Source organism: Microplitis mediator, chromosome 4, assembly GCF_029852145.1.
Source record: "Microplitis mediator isolate UGA2020A chromosome 4, iyMicMedi2.1, whole genome shotgun sequence".
NCBI classification, from domain to species: domain Eukaryota; kingdom Metazoa; phylum Arthropoda; class Insecta; order Hymenoptera; family Braconidae; genus Microplitis; species Microplitis mediator.
This window is the reverse complement of record NC_079972.1, coordinates 852,432-876,995: the sequence shown is the minus strand read 5'-3', so window position 1 is coordinate 876,995 and position 24,564 is coordinate 852,432. Positions and strand designations below refer to the sequence as shown.

At 29.4% G+C, this 24,564-nt stretch overlaps 3 protein-coding genes across 7 annotated transcripts; 2 read left to right on the top strand and 1 right to left on the bottom strand.

Moving 5' to 3' along the window:
- The first annotated feature begins 4,458 nt into the window (after nucleotides 1-4,458).
- Nucleotides 4,459-6,381, top strand: LOC130666383 (uncharacterized). Of its 4 annotated transcripts, none has more exons than XM_057467329.1 (4): nucleotides 4,459-4,864; nucleotides 5,120-5,383; nucleotides 5,447-5,606; nucleotides 5,955-6,381. In XM_057467329.1, exons 2-4 carry the CDS (start codon nucleotides 5,288-5,290, stop codon nucleotides 6,095-6,097), a joined length of 399 nt encoding a protein of 132 aa, XP_057323312.1. In that variant the 5' UTR covers nucleotides 4,459-4,864; nucleotides 5,120-5,287; the 3' UTR covers nucleotides 6,098-6,381. The 4 variants fall into 4 exon arrangements, with proteins under 4 accessions (XP_057323312.1, XP_057323315.1, XP_057323314.1 ...); XM_057467332.1 differs by having other exon boundaries at nucleotides 5,109-5,383; XM_057467331.1 differs by having other exon boundaries at nucleotides 5,090-5,383.
- A 2,062-nt stretch (nucleotides 6,382-8,443) lies between these two features.
- Nucleotides 8,444-14,164, top strand: LOC130666483 (pyruvate dehydrogenase E1 component subunit beta, mitochondrial). The gene is made up of 5 exons (XM_057467512.1): nucleotides 8,444-8,661; nucleotides 8,774-8,836; nucleotides 9,210-9,416; nucleotides 11,679-12,309; nucleotides 13,677-14,164. Exons 1-5 carry the CDS (start codon nucleotides 8,653-8,655, stop codon nucleotides 13,826-13,828), a joined length of 1,062 nt encoding a protein of 353 aa, XP_057323495.1. The 5' UTR covers nucleotides 8,444-8,652; the 3' UTR covers nucleotides 13,829-14,164.
- LOC130666482 (acidic fibroblast growth factor intracellular-binding protein) lies at nucleotides 14,134-24,297 on the bottom strand. 2 transcript variants are annotated; one of them, XM_057467510.1, is made up of 6 exons: nucleotides 23,910-24,294; nucleotides 23,638-23,839; nucleotides 20,555-20,782; nucleotides 17,237-17,464; nucleotides 16,910-17,164; nucleotides 14,134-14,502 (listed from the first exon to the last, which is right to left on the bottom strand). In XM_057467510.1, the coding sequence occupies exons 1-6, from the start codon at nucleotides 23,992-23,994 to the stop codon at nucleotides 14,424-14,426; spliced, it is 1,077 nt and encodes a 358-aa protein (XP_057323493.1). In that variant the 5' UTR covers nucleotides 23,995-24,294; the 3' UTR covers nucleotides 14,134-14,423. The 2 variants fall into 2 exon arrangements, with proteins under 2 accessions (XP_057323493.1, XP_057323494.1); XM_057467511.1 differs by lacking the exon at nucleotides 14,134-14,502 and having other exon boundaries at nucleotides 16,910-17,015; nucleotides 23,910-24,297.
- Between the last annotated feature and the right edge of the window lie 267 nt (nucleotides 24,298-24,564).

The window sequence follows — 24,564 nt, the reverse complement described above, 5'->3', positions numbered from 1 at the left end:
TTACTCGATGTCTATGGGGTTAATCTTTTAATTATGGGTCTGGGAATCTTCTTTATAGTGTCCTAGAAAATTCCCATGAGTTTCCTTTCTTAATCTCAGGTGTACACCGAGGATTGAAATTTCTAAAGTCGAAAATCCGTCAATTTAATTAAAAAACCCCCTTTTATAGGGCTGTTACTCGGTGTCTATGGGGTGGATCCATCGATTATGGGTCTGGAAATCTTCCATAGAGTCTCCTCTATGATATCTATGAGTTTCTTTTCTTAATCTTTAGTTGACACCGAGAATTGAATTTTTTTTTCGTCCCTGTATTTTTCTGTGCCTGTCGTTCGTCGCTAGAGTCCGTGGGATGCGTGCGCGCGAGAGAGAGGTTCGACCGCTACTTGTTGTTTCTTGCGCTATCTCCGAAAATATTCATTCTATCAAAATAATGATAAGGACATTTTTTGTTGGTTTTTTAATTTTAAAACTTTTTTTTTAAATAAACTTCCCCGTCAAATCAGTCCTTCTTGATTTATATCGTTATAAACAATTAAATTGTTATTAACAATTAAACCTACCATCGGCGAGCAAAATAACCTAGTTTTTCGTGATCCTCGGAAAAAAATACGTAAATATCATTAATCAGAATCCGGGGACCTAAAAGTGCATACGGGCTTCCCTCTTCAGCCGAGGGACTAATTTGTTTATAACATTTGTGAACAAAAAAAAAAAACGTCTTTTGACGATACGACAGAAATTCGTTTCAGAAAAAATGCTGTCGATTGGTAGTATCGACAATTTGTCGATTTTTTGAACCCAATCTGGGCTTTGAAAAAATCCATTTGTTTATAACATTTGTGAACAAAAAAAAAAAACGTCTTTTGCCGATACGACAGAAATTTGTTTCCGAAAAAATGCTGTCGATTGGTAGTATCAACATTTTATCGATTTTTTGAACCCATTTTGGACTTTGAAAAAATCCATTTGTTTATAACATTTGTGAACAAAAAAAAAAAACGTCTTTTGACGATACGACAGAAATTCGTTTCAGAAAAAATGCTGTCGATTGGTAGTATCGACAATTTGTCGATTTTTTTTTTTTTTCTTTGATTTTTAATGTAAAAAACTTAGAAAAATTCCGGCCAATCAAGCATCTGACACGATTTGGCGCAGAGAGAGCTCGCGCATAGGCAGTCGCTAGTGCGGGAGGGAGAGGTCCGAGCGCCGGCTCGTTTTTTTATTATATCTCGCGAAATATTCGAGATACAAAAAAAACATGTGATATCTTTTTTGTGTATTTTTTTATTCTGAACATTTTTTTTCCTCTACGCTGCCCCAACAAACCAGCCGTTCGGGAGTTATTTTGATTTAAACAATTAAATTGTTATAAACAATTGTTTGCACCACTTTTGAACAAAATGGACCCGATTTTCGTGATCCTTGGCCCAAAATACATAAGAAACAGTTGGATTTACCCGGTGCCAACAAAATGTTTACGGGACCTCCTCTTCAGCCGATGGACTATTAAGCAACTTTTGTTATTTTGGTCGGAGAATACAAAAAAACTTGCGTAAAAAGAATAGTACTTGTTCCGAGAAATTTTATTCTGTTTAAGCAAAAAAATGCAATATCGCTACAAAAAAATAATGTATCTTGCACCAAAAAAAAAAAATGGGGCAAGATACATTACTGGGTTTGTAAAAAATCACATAAAAACTTATATTTTCACTCTTCTCCGAACAGTTAAAATATTTAAAGTACAAGAAATAGTGATAATATTAGTATTTTTGGTGTAAATTCTTATAAAAAAAAAATGAAGTTAAGCAATTATTTTTGAATGAATCTGATAAAATTAATATTTTATGTGAATGGAAATTATTTATAAAATCTCATAAGTACTCCATAATATTTTATAAGTAATAGCCTTCTAACTAAAACTTACAAAAACTCATAAATCACATAGCTTTTAAATTAAAATTAAATCTTTTAGGTTTTTACAAGTTAATTCGATTATAGATTTTCTTACTAATTCTCATAAAATTTGTATGAGAAAAAGGTCTGCATTTGTCCATGTGATTCCTGATTCAGTCTCATAAAATTTCGAAGAAATACATGTTGAATATTTTCTCATAAAATATGACAAATATTTTATGATATTCAATAAGATATTATCTCCTAGGATAACTCTTACTAAAACTTATAAATTCTGGAAATTTCGTATAAAAAAATAATCTTATTGAGATTTTGTAAGTATTATAACATCGGAATTCGCCTGATCAATTCTTATTGAAAATAGATTAGAATAAACTGTAACAATCTTATAGAAGTGAAAGTACTTATTCAATCTCATAATCGTTGGCGGAATTCGAGTCACAAAATCTCATAAATTAAAAAATCTTACTCATTCTTTTAAAAATCTAGTACGGAAATCATGATAGGAAAACATCAAAAGCTTTGACTCATAGATTCTCATAAAAATTCATTTGAGAATTTTTTTAAATCTCATAGATATTTTCGAAGCTCATAGATTCTCATAAAAAATATTCAATATCTTATCAGAATTTATGAGAGCTTTTCCACAGGGTTGTCCAGCCAAGCTTGCCAGAAACTTGTCGTTAAGTTATATATAGCCGAAAATGTTTCACTGCAGAACTTGCTGATTATCTTTAAAGTATGGCTATCAGGGAAATTGATAAATTTCATCTTCTACTATAAATACTATACTATAAAGATCATGAATTCTTTAAAAATGATATAAAATCGCATTAACTCTTATAAAATTGTATAAAATTTCTTATGAGTTAAAAATTTTATAGCTCAACGTTCGAGCCAAGCAACCGCCGGAATAAACTAATGGATCATAAAGGACTGAATCAGAATTTGCAATTATTTTTTCCGCAACTTAATGTTTTTGTTTGATAATTATTGTCTGTAAAATTAAAATAAATTTTATTAAGCAATTTTCGGTGTTGAATTTTATAAAAATATATATTTTCATAGTTTCTCTAGCAAATTTATCGGTCAGAATAAATCTTTATCTTTATACAACTACAAGAGTGTATCTAGTTGTACTTTTCATCGTAATAAAAGATATTCTAAATGATAATTAATAACAAAAAAATTTAATTATATTGTGTAACATTTGATTTTAAAAATCAACATTCTGCGTGATTTTAGTAACCATAATCATAGAAGGGAAAGATTCTTTTTTTTTTTTTTTTTTTTTTTTTTTCAGTATATATATGTATATTAAGGCCTTGGGCATTCCCAATCCAGCCAATCGAGTCGAATTCGTATACGAATCAAATTCACATCTCCATCAAATCAAATTCAATATTTAAACCAGATCAAATTCATCATCGGCGACGGGACGAACCTCAGGGCCGAAAGACCTCACACTCTTTGTGTGAAAAATTCTTTCGGCAACCGCTGGGATTCGAACCCACGCCTGGCCAGTGATCAAGTTCGAGAGGCCTAGGTCTTACGCCTTAGACCGCTCGGCCATGGTCACCGGTTTGAAAGATTCTTATGAAAGAGAAGCCAACTCGCGACATCTAGCACCTATTCAACAAAGTGAATTCAAAAATCAAATGGTAAAAAATATCTCTACAGTTGAGATCTTATTGACGTCATTTGTTGCGTTTCAAATTTTGATGTCTCATAGACGTCTAATAGCACCCGCATGGAAAAGCTATATATTGTTAAAAGTATATAACAGAATATATGGTGAATATGTGATAAATATATAGCGGCAAAAATATCTATATTGAAAAATATATGTTTTTTACATATATTGGATTATATATTTTGCACGACTCATAATGCGAAGCATTAGGGAGTGCTTTACGATCGAAAATTTTTATTCGCCTCCTTTCTACAACTATTTCTGTTATTATCATCTTATTAGTGAACAGAAACATCTCACATGATGCACCAATTTACAGACAATGTAATAAAGATTATTTCTGCGATTTTCAAAAACAAATTCAGTGCAATAGAAACGAGAAAATCATTAAAATAAACTAAAATATTTTCCCGTCAAGCAGTAAAAAAATTTTGTAGCTTGAAAACACAATATCTCGAAAAAGAATCCATAATTTAACTCCATTTTTTTTTTAAATGACTCGTTTTGTCCTAGAAGGATTTGCTTTCGAAAATGGCTATCTAACTTTGTGTTATGCAATTGTAATTAATAAAAAATTAAATCACATTTTCTTTAATTTTAGCCTAAAAAATATGTGTGGACATTCGTCTTAACAAGTGCGCATGCGTGGTATTTTTTTTCTAATCCCAAGTGGCCAGCTCAGCTTTTTGTTGGCTTTTAGTTATCTATTCCAAGTCAACTTTTTGCTATTTCTAAATGTTATCAAAATGGTAACAAAAAGTACTTTTGAAAAAGATAACTTTTAAAAGTTGTCTTAAAGTTAACATAAAAATGTTAACAAAATATAATATGAAAATGTTAGCAAAATGTTACCATAAAATGTAGTTATAAATGGTGACTTTTTAGAGATAAATAAAAGTTACCAATTTAATGTTGATAATTTATCATCGCTAAAATGTTACATATATGTTGACTTTTTAGTATTATTCAAAAGATAGCATTTTATTGTTAACATTTTACTAACAATTTTGGGTTAACATTTTGCTAATATTATAGTATTTCATTTTGTTATCAATTTGTTGACATTTAGATGTTTTCAACCACAAAAAAGGCGGTAAACGCTGTACAAGCCGCCATTTCGGATATATATATATATATAAACGCTCGAGTGTGATGTGAACAACATAACCTAATATTATTTTGTCTTTTAATTACTGTGAAATAATTTATAATATAATTTATAGCTATTGATTAACAATACTCAACGGTTCATAAAAGGTAAAATTTTATATATAAGTATGGAAAATTTTCGACAGCGGATACGAAAACCGCTTGATTTGCTTGGACCACGACAACTAAAACGACGTACGCAACAAATACTTGCACTGGAATATTTGTTATCTAACTTAAATAATAATAATAATAATAACACTAACATTAATATTTACAACAATAACAATAACGACAACGACCATGACGACGATAACAGTAGCCGCGATTCAGACGTTTCAGATGATCCTAGCCGTTTTTCAGGAGCTGTCGATCAAGCTAATGATGAGCCTTTGCCATTGATTGATGGGCTTAACTTTTTTGATCAACCAGTAACCCGATCAGAGTATTAGTTACTTAATTTCCATGTAAACAATCAAGTTGCTAGTGGTGATAATGATTCGATTCTTACTGAGTTCATAAAAGAGTGGCATGTTAAAAATAAAATCACACGTGAAGCGACTGACGAACTTTTACGCAAACTTCAATCATAGTCTCAAGAACAATGTTTCTATGCAAAATGAATTTGTAAGTACTAATTAGCTGTTGATATTTCATAATTTTTGAATAACTATCATAAAAATATTACAGAAAGACATGATACGGAAAGCTGGTGGTCGCAATGTACAAAAAGCCACTCGTTTTGCATTGGAATCATTCATTTCTGATGAGTTGGCAAAACAAGTGACATGGTCCGGATTACACAGTGAGATTAAAATCTCAGCATGTTTCTTCGTAGAAATTATTAGTGGTAATAGAGCGATAAATAATATTGTAAGATTAACTATCCTGCTTAAAAAATCCGATAGATTCTCATAGCTGTAAGTATAAGGCCCTATACTTAACTATAGCACTTCTCATAGAACAAATTTATTCTTATAAAATCTCTCTAGGAATTCATGAGAATCTATTGGATTCTATGAGATTTTTTAAGCAGGGTATCTACTCTTCAAGTTCTAGCAATAACTTGCTTTTTGAAGCCTTTGATTGATCTTTCTACTGTCAAAGTAAAATAATTTACAACCAAACAAGCTATAAATAAATGCTGTATTTAAATTATTATGTTCATTAATTTTTCTTCGTTTTTTTTCTTTTTTAGAAATTTTATTGAGCACTTTGAACGTTACAAAACCTGATGTTGAACATCAAATGAAAGCCTGGTTTCAACGCGGTAGTGACCGAGCCAATAAGAATACCGATCCTACAAATGGTTCTGTCAAAAAGCAAAAAGTTGCCAAATAATTTGTAGTTACGATCTTTATATTTACAAGTTGTTTTCAAAAAACTTTTTTTTAATAGTATAAAGAGTTTTCTGTTCTCTAAGCCTAAATTAATGATCTCAAAACATAAAAGTAAGCTTATCAGATAAAAATAAAACTATAAGTTAGTGTCACCAGTGCGCTAGTCACAACAACTAGTCTTGATATTAAGCTCACAATTATTATTACTATTATTGTTATTAATATAAAACCTATGAATGTTGTAAAGAAATTGTTAATAAATTTAAGCATTCCAATTATAAAAAATTGTATATTTGTCACAATAAACTGCGAGTGATTACAATTTACAAATAAATATAAACACAATTCTAAAAATATTCTATCATGAAATGAAATATTTATTTTTTCTTGTTTAATATATGTATATAAACAAGAAAAAATAAATATTTCATTTCATGATAGAATATTTTTAGAATTTATGTTTGTTTATTTGTAAATTTTCAAATTTCCCGCGGTTTATACTACCCCTAACCTCTAATGATCCTTAAAATTGTTAACATTAAATCAACTAAAATAAGACTGATTTGTTAAATTAAAGTCAACTTTTTTCCATCAACTTGTTACCAATAAAAAGTTAACAATTTGTTATGTTTTTGGTAACCAAAAACACATTGTGATTTGTTAACAAAAAGTTGAAAAATGTCAACATTAAGTTATGAAAATGTCAATAAATAGTTAACAATTTGTTACCAAAAAGTTATCTTTTTGAGACAGAAAAAAGTTAACATTTTGCTGGACATTAGTAGTGATATTTGTTGATAAAAATTTGCCTTTTTACATCTCAATATAAATGTTAACATTTTTTTTGTTAACTTTTTCGATACGAAAAAGTTAACATTTGGCCACTTGGGTGTGCCTGCGCCATACTTTTAACCGATTCATTTGGCGCCGGTATTTCGAAAATAAAAATATAAAAAATTGAGATTAGACGAATAAATAAATAAATAAGAATAATAAATAAACAAGTGAAAAATAAAAATAGAAAAAAAAAAGCAAAATTTTTCACAGATCGTACGACGAAAAATTTCGGAATTTTTTACGTTTGAAATTTATTATTTTTTTTTTTTTTATTTTAAATAAAATTATTTTTTTCATCATTTTTATATAAATAAATAACATTTGTACTTCAAATTTTATTTATTTTTATTTTTTTTATTTTGCCTGCGACATTACCCTTTCGGAATATTTTAATGTTTACGATCAAATAAGCATTATGAGTCGTGCACTTTTGGATTTTCCAAACTTTATCATAATATATTTACTTGTATATAATGTTTTGTATTTTTCTATATATATTATCTCATATAATGCTCAATATATTCTTATCATATATGGATAGTATATATATAATTTATAAGTATAATATAATAAACTTGATATATATATCCATATATTTTGACTCATATAATTAGTGGTATATGGTCTCTATATAATTGATTATATATGAAAGAATTTATATGATTAAATATATGGTTCGCGGTATATTGGAATTATATTTTTCCAGTATATTAAAACTTATATCTTTCGCAATATATTAAAATTTTATTTTTTCAATATACTTTTTCAATTTCTACACAATTCCACAAAAAAAGTCAAATTTATTATTTTTTCTCCTTCTTTTCATTGACCTTATATTTACTGGCAATAACCTAAGAAAAGTAAAAAAAGTGCCATATATTTTACAATATATTGGAAACCATATATTTCGCAATATATTGGAAAACATATATAAAAAATATAAAAAATACTATATATTATTTAATATACTACTTTCGATATAATATATCAATATAAAAAAGATATATTAAAATATATATGTAAAACATACATAAAAAGTCATATATTGATAAATATATTGATAATATATTCTAGCAATATATTTTTTTTCAATATATTATCATATATTAATACGGCAAAAATATAAATATTATTTTATATATTGTACAATATATCACATTATAATATTCATATATTCTATCATATATGTTTTCACTAAAGTTTTTTCATGCGGGCAGCTTTACGTCAAATTTATGTTAAATTTGACGTCAAAGAGCGCTCAAAAGTTGAACTGAAATTTTTTATTTCAGTGACCGTACGTCACTGAGACGACAAAAATTGCGCCGAAACTCTGGTTATCTGGGTTTGTTCCCTACTGCAGATAAAGTTTATGTCACTTGTTCTGGTATATATATTGTAGATAATACACTACAGAAAATTGTCTTCGAATTGCACGCGCAGTGGCTAGAGGGGCTAGAGTAACAAAGAGAACTTCTCGCTGAGAGTAGTACGAGAGCCGAACGTTTTAATCCACAGAGGGATTCGGAGCCGAAGAGACCCGAAGTCGATTCTCTAACCAGTACAATACATAATTTAGATTACATACGATTAAATATAAATAAATTACAATAGATACGTATATAAGTAGAGCCGATTTTGTAATTCAGAAATTCAGTCGACGAAAAAAATAAAACCAAAAAAAAAAACGAGTTGTTGACTGTCTCGTTCATCGCAACCATCATGCTTACGGTAAGACGATTTTAAATCCATTTAAATCAAAAGAATGAAATTGTTAGATAAAATTTATTTTACTTAAATTTGATACTAATTATAATTATAATAATCAATTGTAATTTTTTAGTCTGCTGTCAAAGGGATCGTGCGACGATCATTTTCTACTTCAAAATGGGCTGCCGCACAGCAGGTTAATATTTATCAATATATTTTTTAAATACTACCACTAACCTAGATTTTTAAAAACGTCTTAGCAGTCAAGACATTTTACTTATTAATCGACTCAATTAAAAGTTTCTTCACTTAATTTTTCAAATTTCATTTCATAAAATCTTCTCCAAAATACTTATCAGTGTATAGATTTTTGTTACTTTTCTTTTATTATTAAGGTTACATATAAGGGAATACACAAATGAAAATCATCAAATGATTAGCTAACAATCTTCTAAGACTCAAGGACGATAGAGGTCATGTGATTTGTCATGCGATTCATAAATTATCACGTTATCTTGACGAGTATGTGAATATTTATTAAAAATCAATCAGTTGAAATATTTTTCCAGATGACTGTCAGAGATTCATTAAATGCAGCATTAGATGAAGAAATGGAACGAGATGAACGAGTATTCTTGATGGGTGAAGAGGTTGCCCTCTACGACGGTGCATATAAAGTTTCTCGGGGCCTTTGGAAAAAATACGGCGACAAACGCGTTATTGATACTCCAATTACTGAGTCTGGATTTGCTGGTCTCACAGTCGGAGCAGCGATGGTAAAATATAACTTGATATTATTTAGCCATAGGACTCATGTCTCCTGACGGCGGTGAGACAGAATAATATACAGAGTCTACTAAATCGGTATTACAATTATAGACTATATGAAACCCATATAACGATCTTATAGCAATCTTGCTCAAACCTGGTCACCAGTACCCTAGTTGTCTACGTCTTTCTACAGTAGAACCTCGATAAGTTAAAATTCAAGGGAAACGTAAAAAAATTTGAGTTATCGAGTTTTTTACTTATCGAGAGTTTAAGTTAGAGAGGTTATTAAAGTAAAATTTTTAACTTAACGAGGTTTATTGATTGGAAGCTTGAGTGTGAAAAAGATACATATAATTCAATAGAAATGATAGATTTTTATTTATTTATACATATATATTTACTCTTATATGAAAAGTCCTACTGAGTAAAGGTCCTCCCCCTCCCCTTTATCCTTTATTTCCCTAGTTCCCGATTAAGTGGAAGACTAAAGTGAAAATCAATTAAGCTTTTGGCGAAACCTTTTGTTTGCATACATACTTAATACGATGACTCAATGATATTACTTTAAGTTATGGAGGTCACCAAAATATTATTTTAAGTTATCGAGGGCAATGCTCAAAATAATTGTTTGAGTTATCGAGGTTTTGTACTTTAAGTAATAGAGGTTTTAAGCTGTGAAGGGAAGGGAATCAAAAGAATTTTTAAGTTACAGAGGTTTTGAACTTATCGAGGTTTGAGTTATCGAGGTTCTACTGTATAACTATGGATTTTGCTGCAGACACTGGTACAAAGCTTAAATTACAAGACTTGAAAAAATACTTTGGGTTATGTTGTACTTCAAGAATTAGACAAGAATATTGAAAATATCTTGCTCAAGGTGCAATGGTAGTGACTGGAGTTAATCTTGCACCAGAAACTACCCGGAAAGATGGGAACCCGACTGGTTACTGTTCTGCACCCGACTCAGTATGCTGGAAAAAAATGCTCGACTGTGTGATCACTGTGCAGAATCTGACTGAGTGATATGCGCACACGACTCAGTCAGGTCCCGCACAGTAATCAGTGTGGTGCTGCACCACAATCGAGTATTTTTTTCCAGCATACTGAGTCGGGTGCAGAACAGTAACCAGTCGGGTTCCAATCTTTTCGTGTACTTGCTTAGACTAACGCATATCTTGCGCCAGATCTGCTCAAGAAGTCTCATGCTATACTAACCATCTCACTTATGTCTCTCTCTATCAAAAAAATCCATGTGGGATTGCAGGGGAACCCATAGGAATCCACATAGAAAAATACGGATTTATGTAAGAATCCATTGGAATTAATATAGGAGTGTATGGATTTATATAAGAATTCATGTAAATAACCATGGGTTTTTATATGGGAATCTACATAGGAAACTGGCTACCTAGATTTTCATGTAGAAAACCTACATAAGAAACTGTGGGTATCTAGATTCTTACATAGGAACTTGGATGCATGGATTTTTTAATGGAAAATTCATGTAGGAATCTGGGTTTCTGTATTAATAATTTCTATAGAATCTGGGGTATCTGGATTTCTATGTCTATTGATACGAGTATATGAATATATGCTGGATTCCTATAGGAAACCATATGAGAATCTATCCGAAAACGTCATGTAAGAACCCACGTAGGAACCTAGGCTGAATCCCATATGGATTTTTTCGATAGGGCTACAACTTTATATCCCCTCCATTGACGTACGATACAGAATATAAGACTTCTTGAGTCTAAAATTATTTCTGGTGCAAGACTCGCTCAAGATCGCGTAACCTTGTTAACACATCTTGAGCAAGACATCTTCACTATTCTTTTGTACAATATCATGTGCAAGTCCTGTAACAATCATGTCTTAGAATCTTGCATTAATATCTTGTGACAGATTGATAAGTATGTGAAGACGTAGATACCTAGGGGTCTTCCGCAAGATACTTTCATAAAAATAGTACAAGACCACTACAAGATTGTCTAGTGTACATCGTCTTGGGCAAATTCATGTACTATCTATCAAAAGATTCTTGTGATTAGAGCCTTGACCAGCTACTTGTCATGGAAATCGTAGCGTGGAATGTAAAACAAAAGACCTAGTACCTGATCAGGGACCTAATACCCGATCACTCCCTGTATTTTTATATCAATATTTAGTAAAAATAGATATACAAAATACAGGAGTGATCGGATACTGGGTTTCTTACCTTAAATAATTAATAATTAACAGATTAAAATTTTAATAATACTTTACAGGCTGGACTACGACCGGTGTGTGAGTTCATGACGTTCAATTTTGCAATGCAAGGAATTGATCAAATAATAAACTCTGCGGCAAAGACATTTTACATGTCCGCTGGTCGAGTAAATGTACCCATTGTATTCCGAGGACCCAATGGTGCAGCTTCAGGTGTAGGTGCCCAGCACTCTCAGTGCTTCGGTGCTTGGTACGCACATTGTCCCGGCTTGAAAGTTATTTCTCCTTACAATAGTGAAGATTGTAAGGGTTTACTTAAAGCCGCGATTCGAGACCCTGACCCAGTAGTATTCTTAGAAAATGAACTTCTCTATGGTGTTCAATATCCCATGTCCGATGAGGCGATGTCCAAAGACTTTGTTTTACCAATTGGTAAAGCTAAAATAGAACGGGCGGGTAATCATGTCACTCTAGTTGCACATTCCAAAGCTGTTGAACTTGCCCTGGAAGCTGCCAACGAGCTTGCCGGTAAAGGAATAGAAGCTGAAGTTATTAATTTACGATCACTTAGACCACTCGACACGGAAACTATTCTTAAGTCAGCAGCCAAGACTCATCATGTTGTTTCTGTAGAGCAAGGATGGCCCACATGTGGTATTGGTGCAGAAATTAGCGCAAGAATTATGGAAAGTAAGTAATTTATAAAATCAGGATCAATCGGTGATATTTCGCGTGCTTAAAGGTAAAAGGGCTTATAACAATTTATGCACCCTTTTACCTTTGTAAAGGTAAAAGGGCGCACACTTTTTTTTTTTATTGCCAATCGAGTAGTAGACACATTCTACGCTTAAAATTGAAAAAAAAAATTGAAAGGTAAAAGGGCGTATGTCTTTAATTATACGCCCTTTTACTTTTAAGAATTCGAAATTTTGGTGATCTAAAGGTAAAAGGGCGTATCCTGTTTTTTCGATTTAGTATCAGTTATAGGTCAGAGTAAGAAAAAAAAATGTCACTCCAATCAAAATTACCACTCCACAATTTAATTTATAAGAACAAATATTTATTCAAGTGAAAAAACGAATGAAAAATGAAGGAAAATTAAATTCATCAGGGTATTGGTCCTATGCCATCGCCATCGTCAGGATCATCTGTACCTATAAGATTATAAAAAAAAAGATTTTTTATTTTTTTTTTTAGAACATAACTTGATAATAATAAAAAAATTTATAAACTATTATCATCGCTGAAAATTGGACTTTGATAATACCGATGAAAAAAAAAAAAAAAAAAAAAAAAACAGAAAATAGAAAATGAAACCTTGATTGAAAAATGAAAAAATGCACCTTTGAAAAATTAAAAAATCTAAAAGTACATTTTATTAATTTGGTTAAATCAATTTTCACTGCACTCATAGAATTTAAAATTTTTTAAATGAATTTTTTTCATTCTCGAATTATACATATTTTTTACATCAATTGTTGAATTAAAAAAAATATAACAAACTTAAGATTCGATCAAAATTAAATAAAGAAATTTGGTTTTTTACTTAAATAAATATTTGTTCAGATCAATTAAGTAATGGAGTGATAATTTTTATTACCCTTTTAATTTTTTCTCTTACTCTGACCTATAATTGATAACAACCGAAAAAACAGGATACGCCCTTGTGACTTTAAACAAATTTTTTCTTAAAACCAAAAGGGCGTATAACAAAAAAAAATTTTTTTTTGTTTTTTCCATAGATTTTAATGTTTTCTACATTTTTACATTGATTGGATCGAAAAAATTTTTTTTTATACGCCTTTTTGGTTCTAGTAACGCGTTATTTAACATTTGGTATAAAAAATACGATTTTTTTTTATGCGCCCTTTTACCTTTAGGATACCAATTTTTTTTTTTTCACAAATTTTTACGTTTCAGACAATTTCAAACCGAATGGCAAAAAAAATTTTTTTATACGCCCTTTCACCACAAATCCCTATTAACCCTTAGCTATAAGCCCTTTTACTTTTAAGCACGTGATTTAACATAATATTTAAAAACACGATTCTTTTTAGGCGAAACATTTTATCATCTTGACGCACCAGTTATACGTGTGACGGGTGCTGATGTCCCCATGCCTTATACTAAATCATTAGAAGCATTGGCTCTTCCACGGTCTCAAGATGTTGTTCATACAGTGAAAAAAATTCTAGGTGTATCACAGTAGCTAAATTACGTAGAAAATTAAAGGATTTAATGATAATTCATTTATTCACATGAATTTAGCGTTCTGTTGATTATTTTTAATTTTTTATTGGGACAAAAAAAATTAATTGATTTTTTCTTAAGAAATAAAATTAATCTACATAAAATTAAATTAGTACTACAATTAATAGATAAATAAAATAAATACGCACTCAGATATTGCTGATTGTTTAAATTTTAAACGAATTCATTCTTATCAATGTTTGATGATGAACACCAGTTTCATAGTTCTTTCTTTTCTTTTTTTTTTTTTGTTAAAAATTGATCATTTAACAGCAAAAAAAAAAAATATGTGAAGCTCACAATTTAAAATATATGATGAAAAAAAAACTTCAATAATATATAGATGTAGTTTTGTGAATACTGATTATGGCATAGACGAAGCATATGAAACTCTGCCATACGTTATTGATTATTTATTACAGAAAAAAAAAAAAAACAAAAAAAATTAGGAAATAAATTGTAATATAAATTATTTATCGACTTTCTTCATCTTCTTTCTCTTCGTCCTCTTGATGTACGGTAATTACGTCTATATTACAGACGTATATTAGTCGTCATGTGTGATACATTCGTAATAAACAACTCGTAACAACTTTCATGTATCGCTCGAATGCATCCCTTAAAGTTCCTTCCCTACATAAAAAAAAATAAAATATAATTAAATGATGTTACGTTCCGTAATATTTTATTATTAATTATAATGTATAATTTCTGATCCGTTTGAACGAAAATATCGGTGATAAGCATTTTTATAACTTCGACGCTTATGAAGTTGGGTAAATAAATTTTCCACTTTTCATTACTAATTATATATTAGACTGGGCCAAAAAAATCGACTATTTTTTTTTTTTAACGATACTGTGTAAATATTATTTGGGATGAAAAAAAAACTTATTGTGAAAATTTGAGCCCTTAATTTTGATATTAAGAGGTGTATCATCGCAATTTTCGATTTTTTTTAAATGAGCGGGTTTTTGTCTCATAATTTTCAATCCATCGAGATAAACGAAATCGACTCGGATACATTTTTTGAAGGAAATTTGATGCTCTACAAAAAAGGTCTGATTGAAATTTTCCGTCAGATGAACCGTTTCCTTATAATCATGCTTTGAACGTTGGTATGATTTTCAAATTTGATTGTTCAACTTTGGAATTTTGTAATTCATGTAAAAATAAGTTTCTGGGAAAAGACAATGAATATTCTTGAAGGAAATTGAATGCTCTACAAAAAATGTCTCTTAACAATTTTCGCTAAATTCACTCCTTCAAAAGTTATTCAAGGTTGAAGTTATGTAAAACCACTTCAATAATCTTCAATCATCTTCAATAAATCATTTTTAATTTTTTGTTTTTTGATTATGAACTATAAAAAAAAATTTAATTGAAGCACTAATGCAATTATAAATTTAATGCGCTTTTTGCAACCTTGATTCCAATAGCGAAAAAATGGAGCAGTTAGAATGAAAAAGGCTGTTAGAAAAAAAAGGTCTTAGTAGAACGCACTCGTCAGGATCTTCAAGCTATTAACATCCATATTGACAAGTTAAAGAAAACATTAAAAGTATACATAAGTATTGAACTAATAAGTTTCACTATATTTATTATTCGCGTATTTGATAAATATTTTATTAATATTCTATGAAACGTTTTTATTTATGAAATTTATTCTAGTGACAATGAAAAGTTTATTTGTATTTTATTGGAGTAAGTTATGTAAAAACGGATTTAAAATAAAAAATACAAAATAATTCATTCAATAAATAAAAAAAACTTATGAACATTGACAAATAATAAAATAAAATTTCATTTAACGGCAATGATTGAATATTTATTGAACTGACTTATACACTGATAGAAAAACTATCTTGATTCAAGAAAAATTTTTTCTTCAAAATGTGGTTCTTGTTTCAAAATTTTCAATTGTTTTAATTCAAGAAATAAGTCCTTGAACCAAAAAATTGAAATTCTCGGATAGAGAAAAAAAATTCTTTGTTTGAGAACTTGATTTTTCGATGAAGCCTTTTTTGTTTTGAAACAAAATTCTGACATATTTCGCTCAAGAATTTCTTGCTCTTGGATTAAGATAGGCAAAATGTAGGTTTCAGACATTACCGACTCGTTTCGAGAATGGCGCGATTTTTAAATCAAGATATCAATTTACTCAGCTTGAAAAAAAACTTTTTTTTTTATTTTAAAAATAAAAAGTTTTAAAGTGATTTTTTAGGACTACATTCATTTACTTCAGATATGTTCAAGTAGAAATTTATTTTTAAAAAATTTTTTTTTTTCATTACTTTAAAAACATCTTCTATCAAGGAATTATTACTTGAACCAAAAATTTAAAGTTCTTAAAATAATAATACGACATTTTTAGTTGAAGACAAGTGGTCTTGCTTGAAGAATTCGATAGTATCGATTGAAGATAATATAGTTTCGGATCAAGACACGAGAGTTATCCATCGAAGATACAAAATCTATAGAGCCAAGAAAATCTAAATCAAGACAAGAATTTCTTGAAGCAAGACAATTGCTTTTCTTCAGAAATAAATTCTTGGCTCAAGAAAATATTTCTTGAGTCAATATAAATTTTCTATCAGTGTACCATTTAATTTTGAATTAAATAAATATTTCCAATGATCTAATAAAACCACATATGGTCAGGGAATTTCAGTTTCAAAAATCTGTGGTCACCATGATCTAATTTTACAACATTTCCATTAAAAATTTAATTTTAATAAATAATGAAATAATTTTCAATTGAAATTTAAAATTAAATTATCAATGGAAATATTTTTCATTAAAACTCAAATTTCGATGGTCAATGGAAGTGCTAATGCGTCACAAAAAGTAATAAATTACTTACAACCCTGATCGTCAGTATATCAAAGTTACATAAAAGTGCTTATAACAGATGTAAAAAAAAAAATCAAAGTCTTGATAAAAAATTTGTCGAGCATTAAAATTGAGATTTCGTAAAAATATGCATGATATTTTTTTTCAAACACCCTTAGATATATATAAATAAAATGTTTGTATTTACCTCAAAACATCCATATCAAGCGCACATTGGCTGTAGGCATTCAAAAAATTCTTCAAATCAGTATGCGACCAATTAACTTGTCGCCATGGCTCGATGCATCGCTCAACTAATTCGAGAAAAAAAAATCTTAGTTCTCTTGAACGATGTAAATTACAACCGATTCCCAATAGTGCTCGGGAATAAGAACGAAAATTCAAGTCCAGCTCTTGAAACATCCGTTCCAAAAGTGTTGGCTTTAATTTCATGCATACCAAACTAAAATATTAATCATATTAAATATGATTTATAGAAATATAATAGTAAAAAATTTATCAATTAGTTATTTACTATTTGTGGTGTTTATCATTTTCCAACAGAATTCGGCATTCTGACAGTTCAACGAGAAACTCTCTGTCTAAATCTGTATCAAAATATTCTGAACCTGTGTAACGGTAAGTCCACGACGACATCATGACATTTGCACAATGATGAAAGTCAGAGAATGTTAAGAATTGTAGTTTCCGTTTGCTCATTTCAAATCTCAAACAGGCTATAAATACTACGGCTGCATATCGTCTGTCAGAGATAAAAATATCAAATTAATACAAGTATTTAACCTCCTCGATCCTAAGGTCCCGTATAGGGGACAATTTTGCCAGCATTGGCAACTAGCTGATGTTTGTTGAACCATAAAAATAACTATGGCTACAGCTTTAAAAACTATGAATTATAAAAAATATAAAATATCTTTTTTTGCTTCTTAGAAGGTTTATAAGTATACTTATAAAAAATTATTCAAATAACAAACAAAATGATGCCTCGGGACTGAGGAGATTAAGCTTAAAGTTAAGAGCAATCTCGGACAGTGTCCCACTATTTAAAATATTCAATGATAATGACTTTAAACTGTCATCCAGAAAAAAAAAACTAACTTGAATCAAGAAGAATTTACTTGACCCAATAATATTAAGATGAGGAAAAAAAACTTTGACGACCTAGATACCGTCGTCAAAGTTTTAGGTTCTAATATCTAGGACGTATGTCAGCCGGGTGAATGGCAGACAAAACTTGTAACTCCCCTGGCGATTTTAGCGCCACGGTGACCTTACAGTAAAAACACCGTTAAAACACCGTGGAACGACTGTGAAAACGTGGTTGTAATGCAGTGAAATCACGGTATTTTTTGTGCAGTCACGCCACTGTATTCCGACCGCGTTTCCATTGCACTTAAAGAGTGTTTCCACGGTGTTTCGATCGTAAGGTTACAGTAATCTCACGGTGGTTTTACGGTGAAACCACCGTAAAACTACGGTGTGCTCCACAGTGGTTTTCAGCGATATCCACGGTGAGTTTACAATGGCTTTACGATGGCTTGACAGTTTTTTAATCGTGAATTCACCGTATTTCCACAGTGACTTCATCGTTCCATGGTGTGTCCATAAATTTTATAGCGAAAAAAAAAAAAAAAAATTAACGCCGACTCGGAGGATCGATCCCAGCGCCTTCGCCTTCAAAGTCTGATCTGCTATTCACTGTGCCAAACCACACACTTCAGTCTAAGGATTGATTGTATTTATATAAGCACAAATGAACTTTAGAAAATTAAAGATATCTAATAAGTGATTGATTTTCTGATTTGTATTACATTCAATTATATAATTGTTTATAGAGTAACGAGACCAATACCGATATACCCACTAGTAGCGGGGCAATAAATACTTTTTTTGGTAAATTATGTAAATGAGAAGTAAAAATTTTTCAAACTTAACCATACAATATTTTAAATTTGAAATCGAAGTTTTTTATAACTAAATTCATTATTCAAACATCGAAATGTCCTTAACTATCTCACTAATGATCTTATTAGCTTATTTTCAATAATTTCAAAAAAGTTTGCGTACTTTACAACATTTATGAATGCGGTAAATTGAAAAATTTCATAGACTTTATAAGATTTATGAATCATTGTAAAATCATTTTTTTCGGATAATGTTACATTATTTAGTCGTATCTAAAGTATACTACAAAATATAATGATTCACAAACCTGCGCGGCATATTTACTCAGAAATCGCTATTAAATAGAATTTGCTAGAACTCAATTATATAAAATTTTGCAATATTGAATAAAACCAAAATTCACTTTGGGACTAGAAAAATTTTTTGACGCAATAACATTTTATTTTCGCCTAAAAAAATTTTTTCTTGAATTCAGAAAATTCTTTCTCGCTACAAAAAAATTTTTGTTTTCAATTCATTATTCTTAAATTTCTTTAGGGCAAGTCAAAATTTTCTTGGGGTGAGTGCCACTTTTTGGCGCCAAAAAATTCCTTTTTTCTGTGTACTCATATTGATAAGATGACTTAAAATGATAAGCTTTGTTCATTTTAATAATTTAACAATACACTTTAGAAAAGATAATTATCAAAAATACTGAGAAAATAAGAAAATATGATTGACAGAGATTTGGAAACTATAAGAAAAAAATATATCAATGGTGAAGAAACCATCAAATCATCGTGAAAACAACGAGGAAATACCGAACTACCACAGAGAAAACGCTGAAAAATCCACGCGAAAATACTGTGAGGCCATCGTGGGACCACCGTGAGCTCACCGTGAAAATTACTGCCAACCACTGTGAAATCACTATGAAAACACTGGAAATTCACCGTCAGAACACTGTGAACTCGCTTTCGAAATACCCTTAAACCACCGTAAAAACACAGTGTGGACTCGGTCGGTACATAGTAGCGTGACTGCACAGAAACCACCGTAAATTCACCGTCGAATCTCCACCGCTTCACTGTCAAAACACGGAAGACGTATTTTCACGGTAAAAACACCGTAATTCGACCGTGTTTTCACCGTCGCGGTGAAACCGCTAGGGTCAAAGGACGCGAGTTCGATCCCGTCCGAAGTCAGTGTTTTTAAAAATAAAAAGTAAATTGGAATGTCAAAATATTGAGTAGCCGTGACGTCATTTTTTTAATTTAAAAAAGAAAGTACATGTGTTAGTATGATAAAGTGCTGTCTTAAATCAAGTCGCAAAATAATTCCATTCAAATCATTATAATTTTTGATTAGAAAATAAATTTTCTTAAACTGAGATTAAAATGATTAAATAAACAATTTTCTCGTTTTTGATGCAAGCGAACACTTTTTCAAATTTAAAAAACAGAACGTAAAACAAAAATTCAGTTTTGAAGATAACAAAATTCTTGAGTCAAGTTAAATTTTTTTTCTGTGCATAAGCTTATTAAAATTTAATTAATTACTTCATGTAATTAAAAAGTCATCATAGCATTTATTGAAAAAAGTACAACGTAGTTGGAATTTCGCTGGGATATAGATTTTTAAAAAAATTACTTGCAATTGCTATCAATTAGGAGTTAAACAAAATTTGGTAAGAGCGATTATGGAAACACTCAACGAGCTTATTTAAAAAATTAACAATAATAAATTATGAATATTATTCCGTAAATTAGAATTTTATTCTAATATTAAAAAATAGAAAAAAAAATGATTTTCCATTTAATTTTCCAATTTATATTGAGTGGCTTAATCTCATTCCTATTTCCTATGAAAAGTGAGTGGGTGATGGGTTTTTGACCTGATTTAAAAATTTACACTTCGGAATGAATAAGTAAAAAATATTTGTTCTTACTTGGCCAAATCATCAGGAAGCAAAAAATGTTGTTTTATATTAGTGACTAGAGAACCAGGTAAATCTTCTACAGCTTTGAAAATTCTTTTCACATTGTCGTATTGTCTTCGACAACTTTTTAATGTAATTCCCGTTTTTTCAGCAACTTCATCTAAATCTTTTCTACTTTTCGAAGTCAGTTTTTTACCCAATATTTCACGTACCACAGAATCATCAAATTCATAATACCTGTAATAGTAAAAAATTCAATAAATTAAATTATATATCTGGATAAATATAACGAAAATGCCTAGGATATCCGTAGTGAAAATTTTTTGGAATTTTCTCTGGAAAACTCAGTTCTGAAGTTCTAAAGACTTTTTCAAAGTTCTAAAGACTTTTTCAGAGTTATTCAGAGAAGTCAGAAAAATTTCCACCAAAGATGGAAGTAAAATGAAAATAAAAAAATGCGTATTTAGACAAATGAAATATCGGTACACGCATTTTTTTCAACTTCATTATTTTAATTAATTTATTTAAAATTTATAAATTATTTCATATCTGCTACAATCACACTCATTATTTTTTTTTTCTGTTTTTCCCGGCTTATTTTTTTTAATAATTTTTTTCTACTCATAATTGAATTATCAAGTGCACATAATTTTTATAACTTTAGTATGTAAATTAGACTAGGCCAAAAAAATCGACTATTTTTTTTTTTAACGATACTGTGTAAATATTATTTGGGATGACAAAAAAAAATTATTGTAAAAATTTGAGCCCTTAATTTTGATATTAAGAGGTGTATCATCGCAATTTGCGATTTTTTTTAAATGAGCGGGTTTTTGTCTCATAACTCTCAATCCATCGAGATAAACGAAATCGACTGAGATACATTTTTTGGAGGAAATTTAATGCTCTATAAAAAAGATCTGATTTAAATTTTTCGTCAGATGAACCGTTTCCTTATAATCATGCTTTGAACATTGGTATGATTTTTAAATTTGATTGTTCAACTTTGGAATTTTGTATAATTCATATAAAAATAAGTTTCCGGAAAAAGACAATGAATATTCTTGAAGGAAATTGAATGCTCTACAAAAAAAGTCTCTTAACAATTTTCGCTAAATTCACTCCTTCAAAAGTTATTCAAGGTTGAAGTTATGTAAAACGACTTCAATAATCTTGAATAACTTTTGAAGGAGTGAAATTAGCGAAAATTGTTAAGAGACTTTTTTTATAGAGCATTCAATTTCCTTCAAGAATATTCATTGTCTTTTTCCGGAAACTTATTTTTACATGAATTACAAAATTCCAAAGTTGAACAATCAAATTTTAAAATCATACTAACGTTCAAAGCATGATTATAAGGAAACGGTTCATCTGACGGAAAATTTAAATCAGATCTTTTTTATAGAGCATCAAATTTCCTTCAAAAAATGTATCTGAGTCGATTTCGTTTATCTCGATGGATTGAGAGTTATGAGACAAAAACCCGCTCATTTAAAAAAAATCGAAAATTTCGATGATACACCTCTTGATATCAAAATTAAGGGCTCAAATTTTCACAATAATTTTTTTTTGTCATCCCAAATAATATTTACACAGTATCGTTAAAAAAAAAAAATAGTCAATTTTTTTGGCCCAGTCTAATGTAAATAGTTTGTCCATAATTCTGAACTGTAATTAAATATCTTACTGACAAATTGTCCCAAGCTTATCGAGCTGTTACTTAGATATAGTTAGTTAATTAGTTCTTCAATAAGGCATTGGGATAACCCATCCAGCCGTACTTAGATATAATAAAATAAATAAAAATTAAACGTTCTGATTAAACAACTGAATTCGACCGAATTAAAAATTTTAATTCTGTTGAATTCGGTAAGACAGAATTTAAAAGAATTCAAGGATTGTTTTCGAATTGAACAGAATAAAACCGATTTAAAAATTATGAATTGATTTCAATTCGGTCTAATTCGGAGTCAGAACCAGAAATTCGAGAATTATTTTCGACTAAACAGAATGGAATTATTACAATTCGTTCCAATTTGGATAAATTCTGGTTTTCCTGCCGAATGAGACGAAATTCTTTTTGAAGCTAGGTACCCCCGCATGGAAAAGCTATATATTGTTAAAAGTATATAAAAAAATATATGGTAAATATGTGATAAATATATAGCGGCAAAAATATCTATATTGAAAAATATATGTTTTTTACATATATTGGATTATATATTTATCATAATATATTTACTTGTATATAATGTTTTGTATTTTTCTATATATATTATCTCATATAATGCTCAATATATTCTTATCATATATGGATAGTATATATATAATTTATAAGTATAATATAATAAACTTGATATATATAGCCATATATTTTGACTCATATAATTAGTGGTATATGGTCTCTATATAATTGATTATATATGAAAGAATTTATATGATTAAATATATGGTTCGCGGTATATTGGAATTATATTTTTCCAGTATATCAAAACTTATATTTTTCGCAATATATTGAAAATTTTATTTTTTAATATACTTTTTCAATTTCTACACAATTCCACAAAAAAAAGTCAAATTTATTATTTTTTCTCCTTCTTTTCATTGACCTTATATTTACTGGCAATAACCTAAGAAAAGTAAAAAAAGTGCCATATATTTTACAATATATTGGAAACCATATATTTTGCAATATATTGAAAAACATATATAAAAAATATAAAAAATACTATATATTAATTAATATACTACTTTCAATATAATATATCAATATAAAAAAGATATATTAAAATATATATGTAAAACATACATAAAAAGTCATATATTGATAAATATATTGATAATATATTCTAGCAATATATTTTTTTTCAATATATTATCATATATTAATACGGCAAAAATATAAATATTATTTTATATATTGTACAATATATCACATTATAATATTCATATATTCTATCATATATGTTTTCACATATAAAGTTTTTGCATGCGGCCCGAATTAACAGAATTTATCTTAATTATATAGAATTAAAAATTCAATTCCGTTTAATTCGATCGAATTCAGTTGTTCAATCAGGGCCATTATTTACATTTCTATCAACATTCGACTAGTTTGTGGTTCGATTTGGAATGCCAGTTGTTCACTGGCTAATTTTGTTGGCGTATGGATCAATCTTTCAAGAAGTGAATAAGTTCGGTAATGATCTAATATATCAGATGCTATAAGATCCATCGAAGCCTTTATTTGTTGACATATTCCCCGTTGGTTTAGAAGATTGACAGCATCAGTGGCTGTAATTATGAACAAAATATTAAATATGGGAATAGTTAACAATTAGACTTGAAATAAAAAAATAATTACAAGAGTAGCCATCAACCCAAAGTTGATAAACTTCAGGATCCACGAGTGTGTAGTTGCTAATGAAGACGTCAACTTCAGATAACATTTTTATTTTTTCCACTTACAAAAAAGTACGAAAGTTCAGTACGAAAAATCTTATTGTTGATTATTTATTTTAGTAAACAGAAAGTCGTAACCACACAAATTTTTTGATGGTCGAATTTGCTTTATGGACTAAATTAATTAGCTGAAGTAGATTTTACACATACGTAATACGCTTCTTAATAATAGAACTACACGAAATATAAATAAACATACATATACTCGTAATCGTTATTGTGAGGTTAGCAAGTAGCGAGAAAACGACATTCGAGTATTCGGAATAGTGTTTTGTCTTTGGTCTAAACTCTCTTATCTCTTTCCAAGGAAATCGCTCTCGCTCCCGCTACCGAACGTTACTAAACAGCACATGCGTAATAAAAAGTGGGAGTAAAAACCGAAAACACCCGAGGTACACTCTCTTGTTGGGAAAATTTTTTAAAAAAATTTGGAAAATCCAAAAGTGCACGACTCATAATGCTCATTTATTATGAAATAATAAAATAATAATAAAAAAATGGCGAGAAGCACGAATAAATTTTTAATGTATACAATTTGCTTTCATTAAAATTTGTTA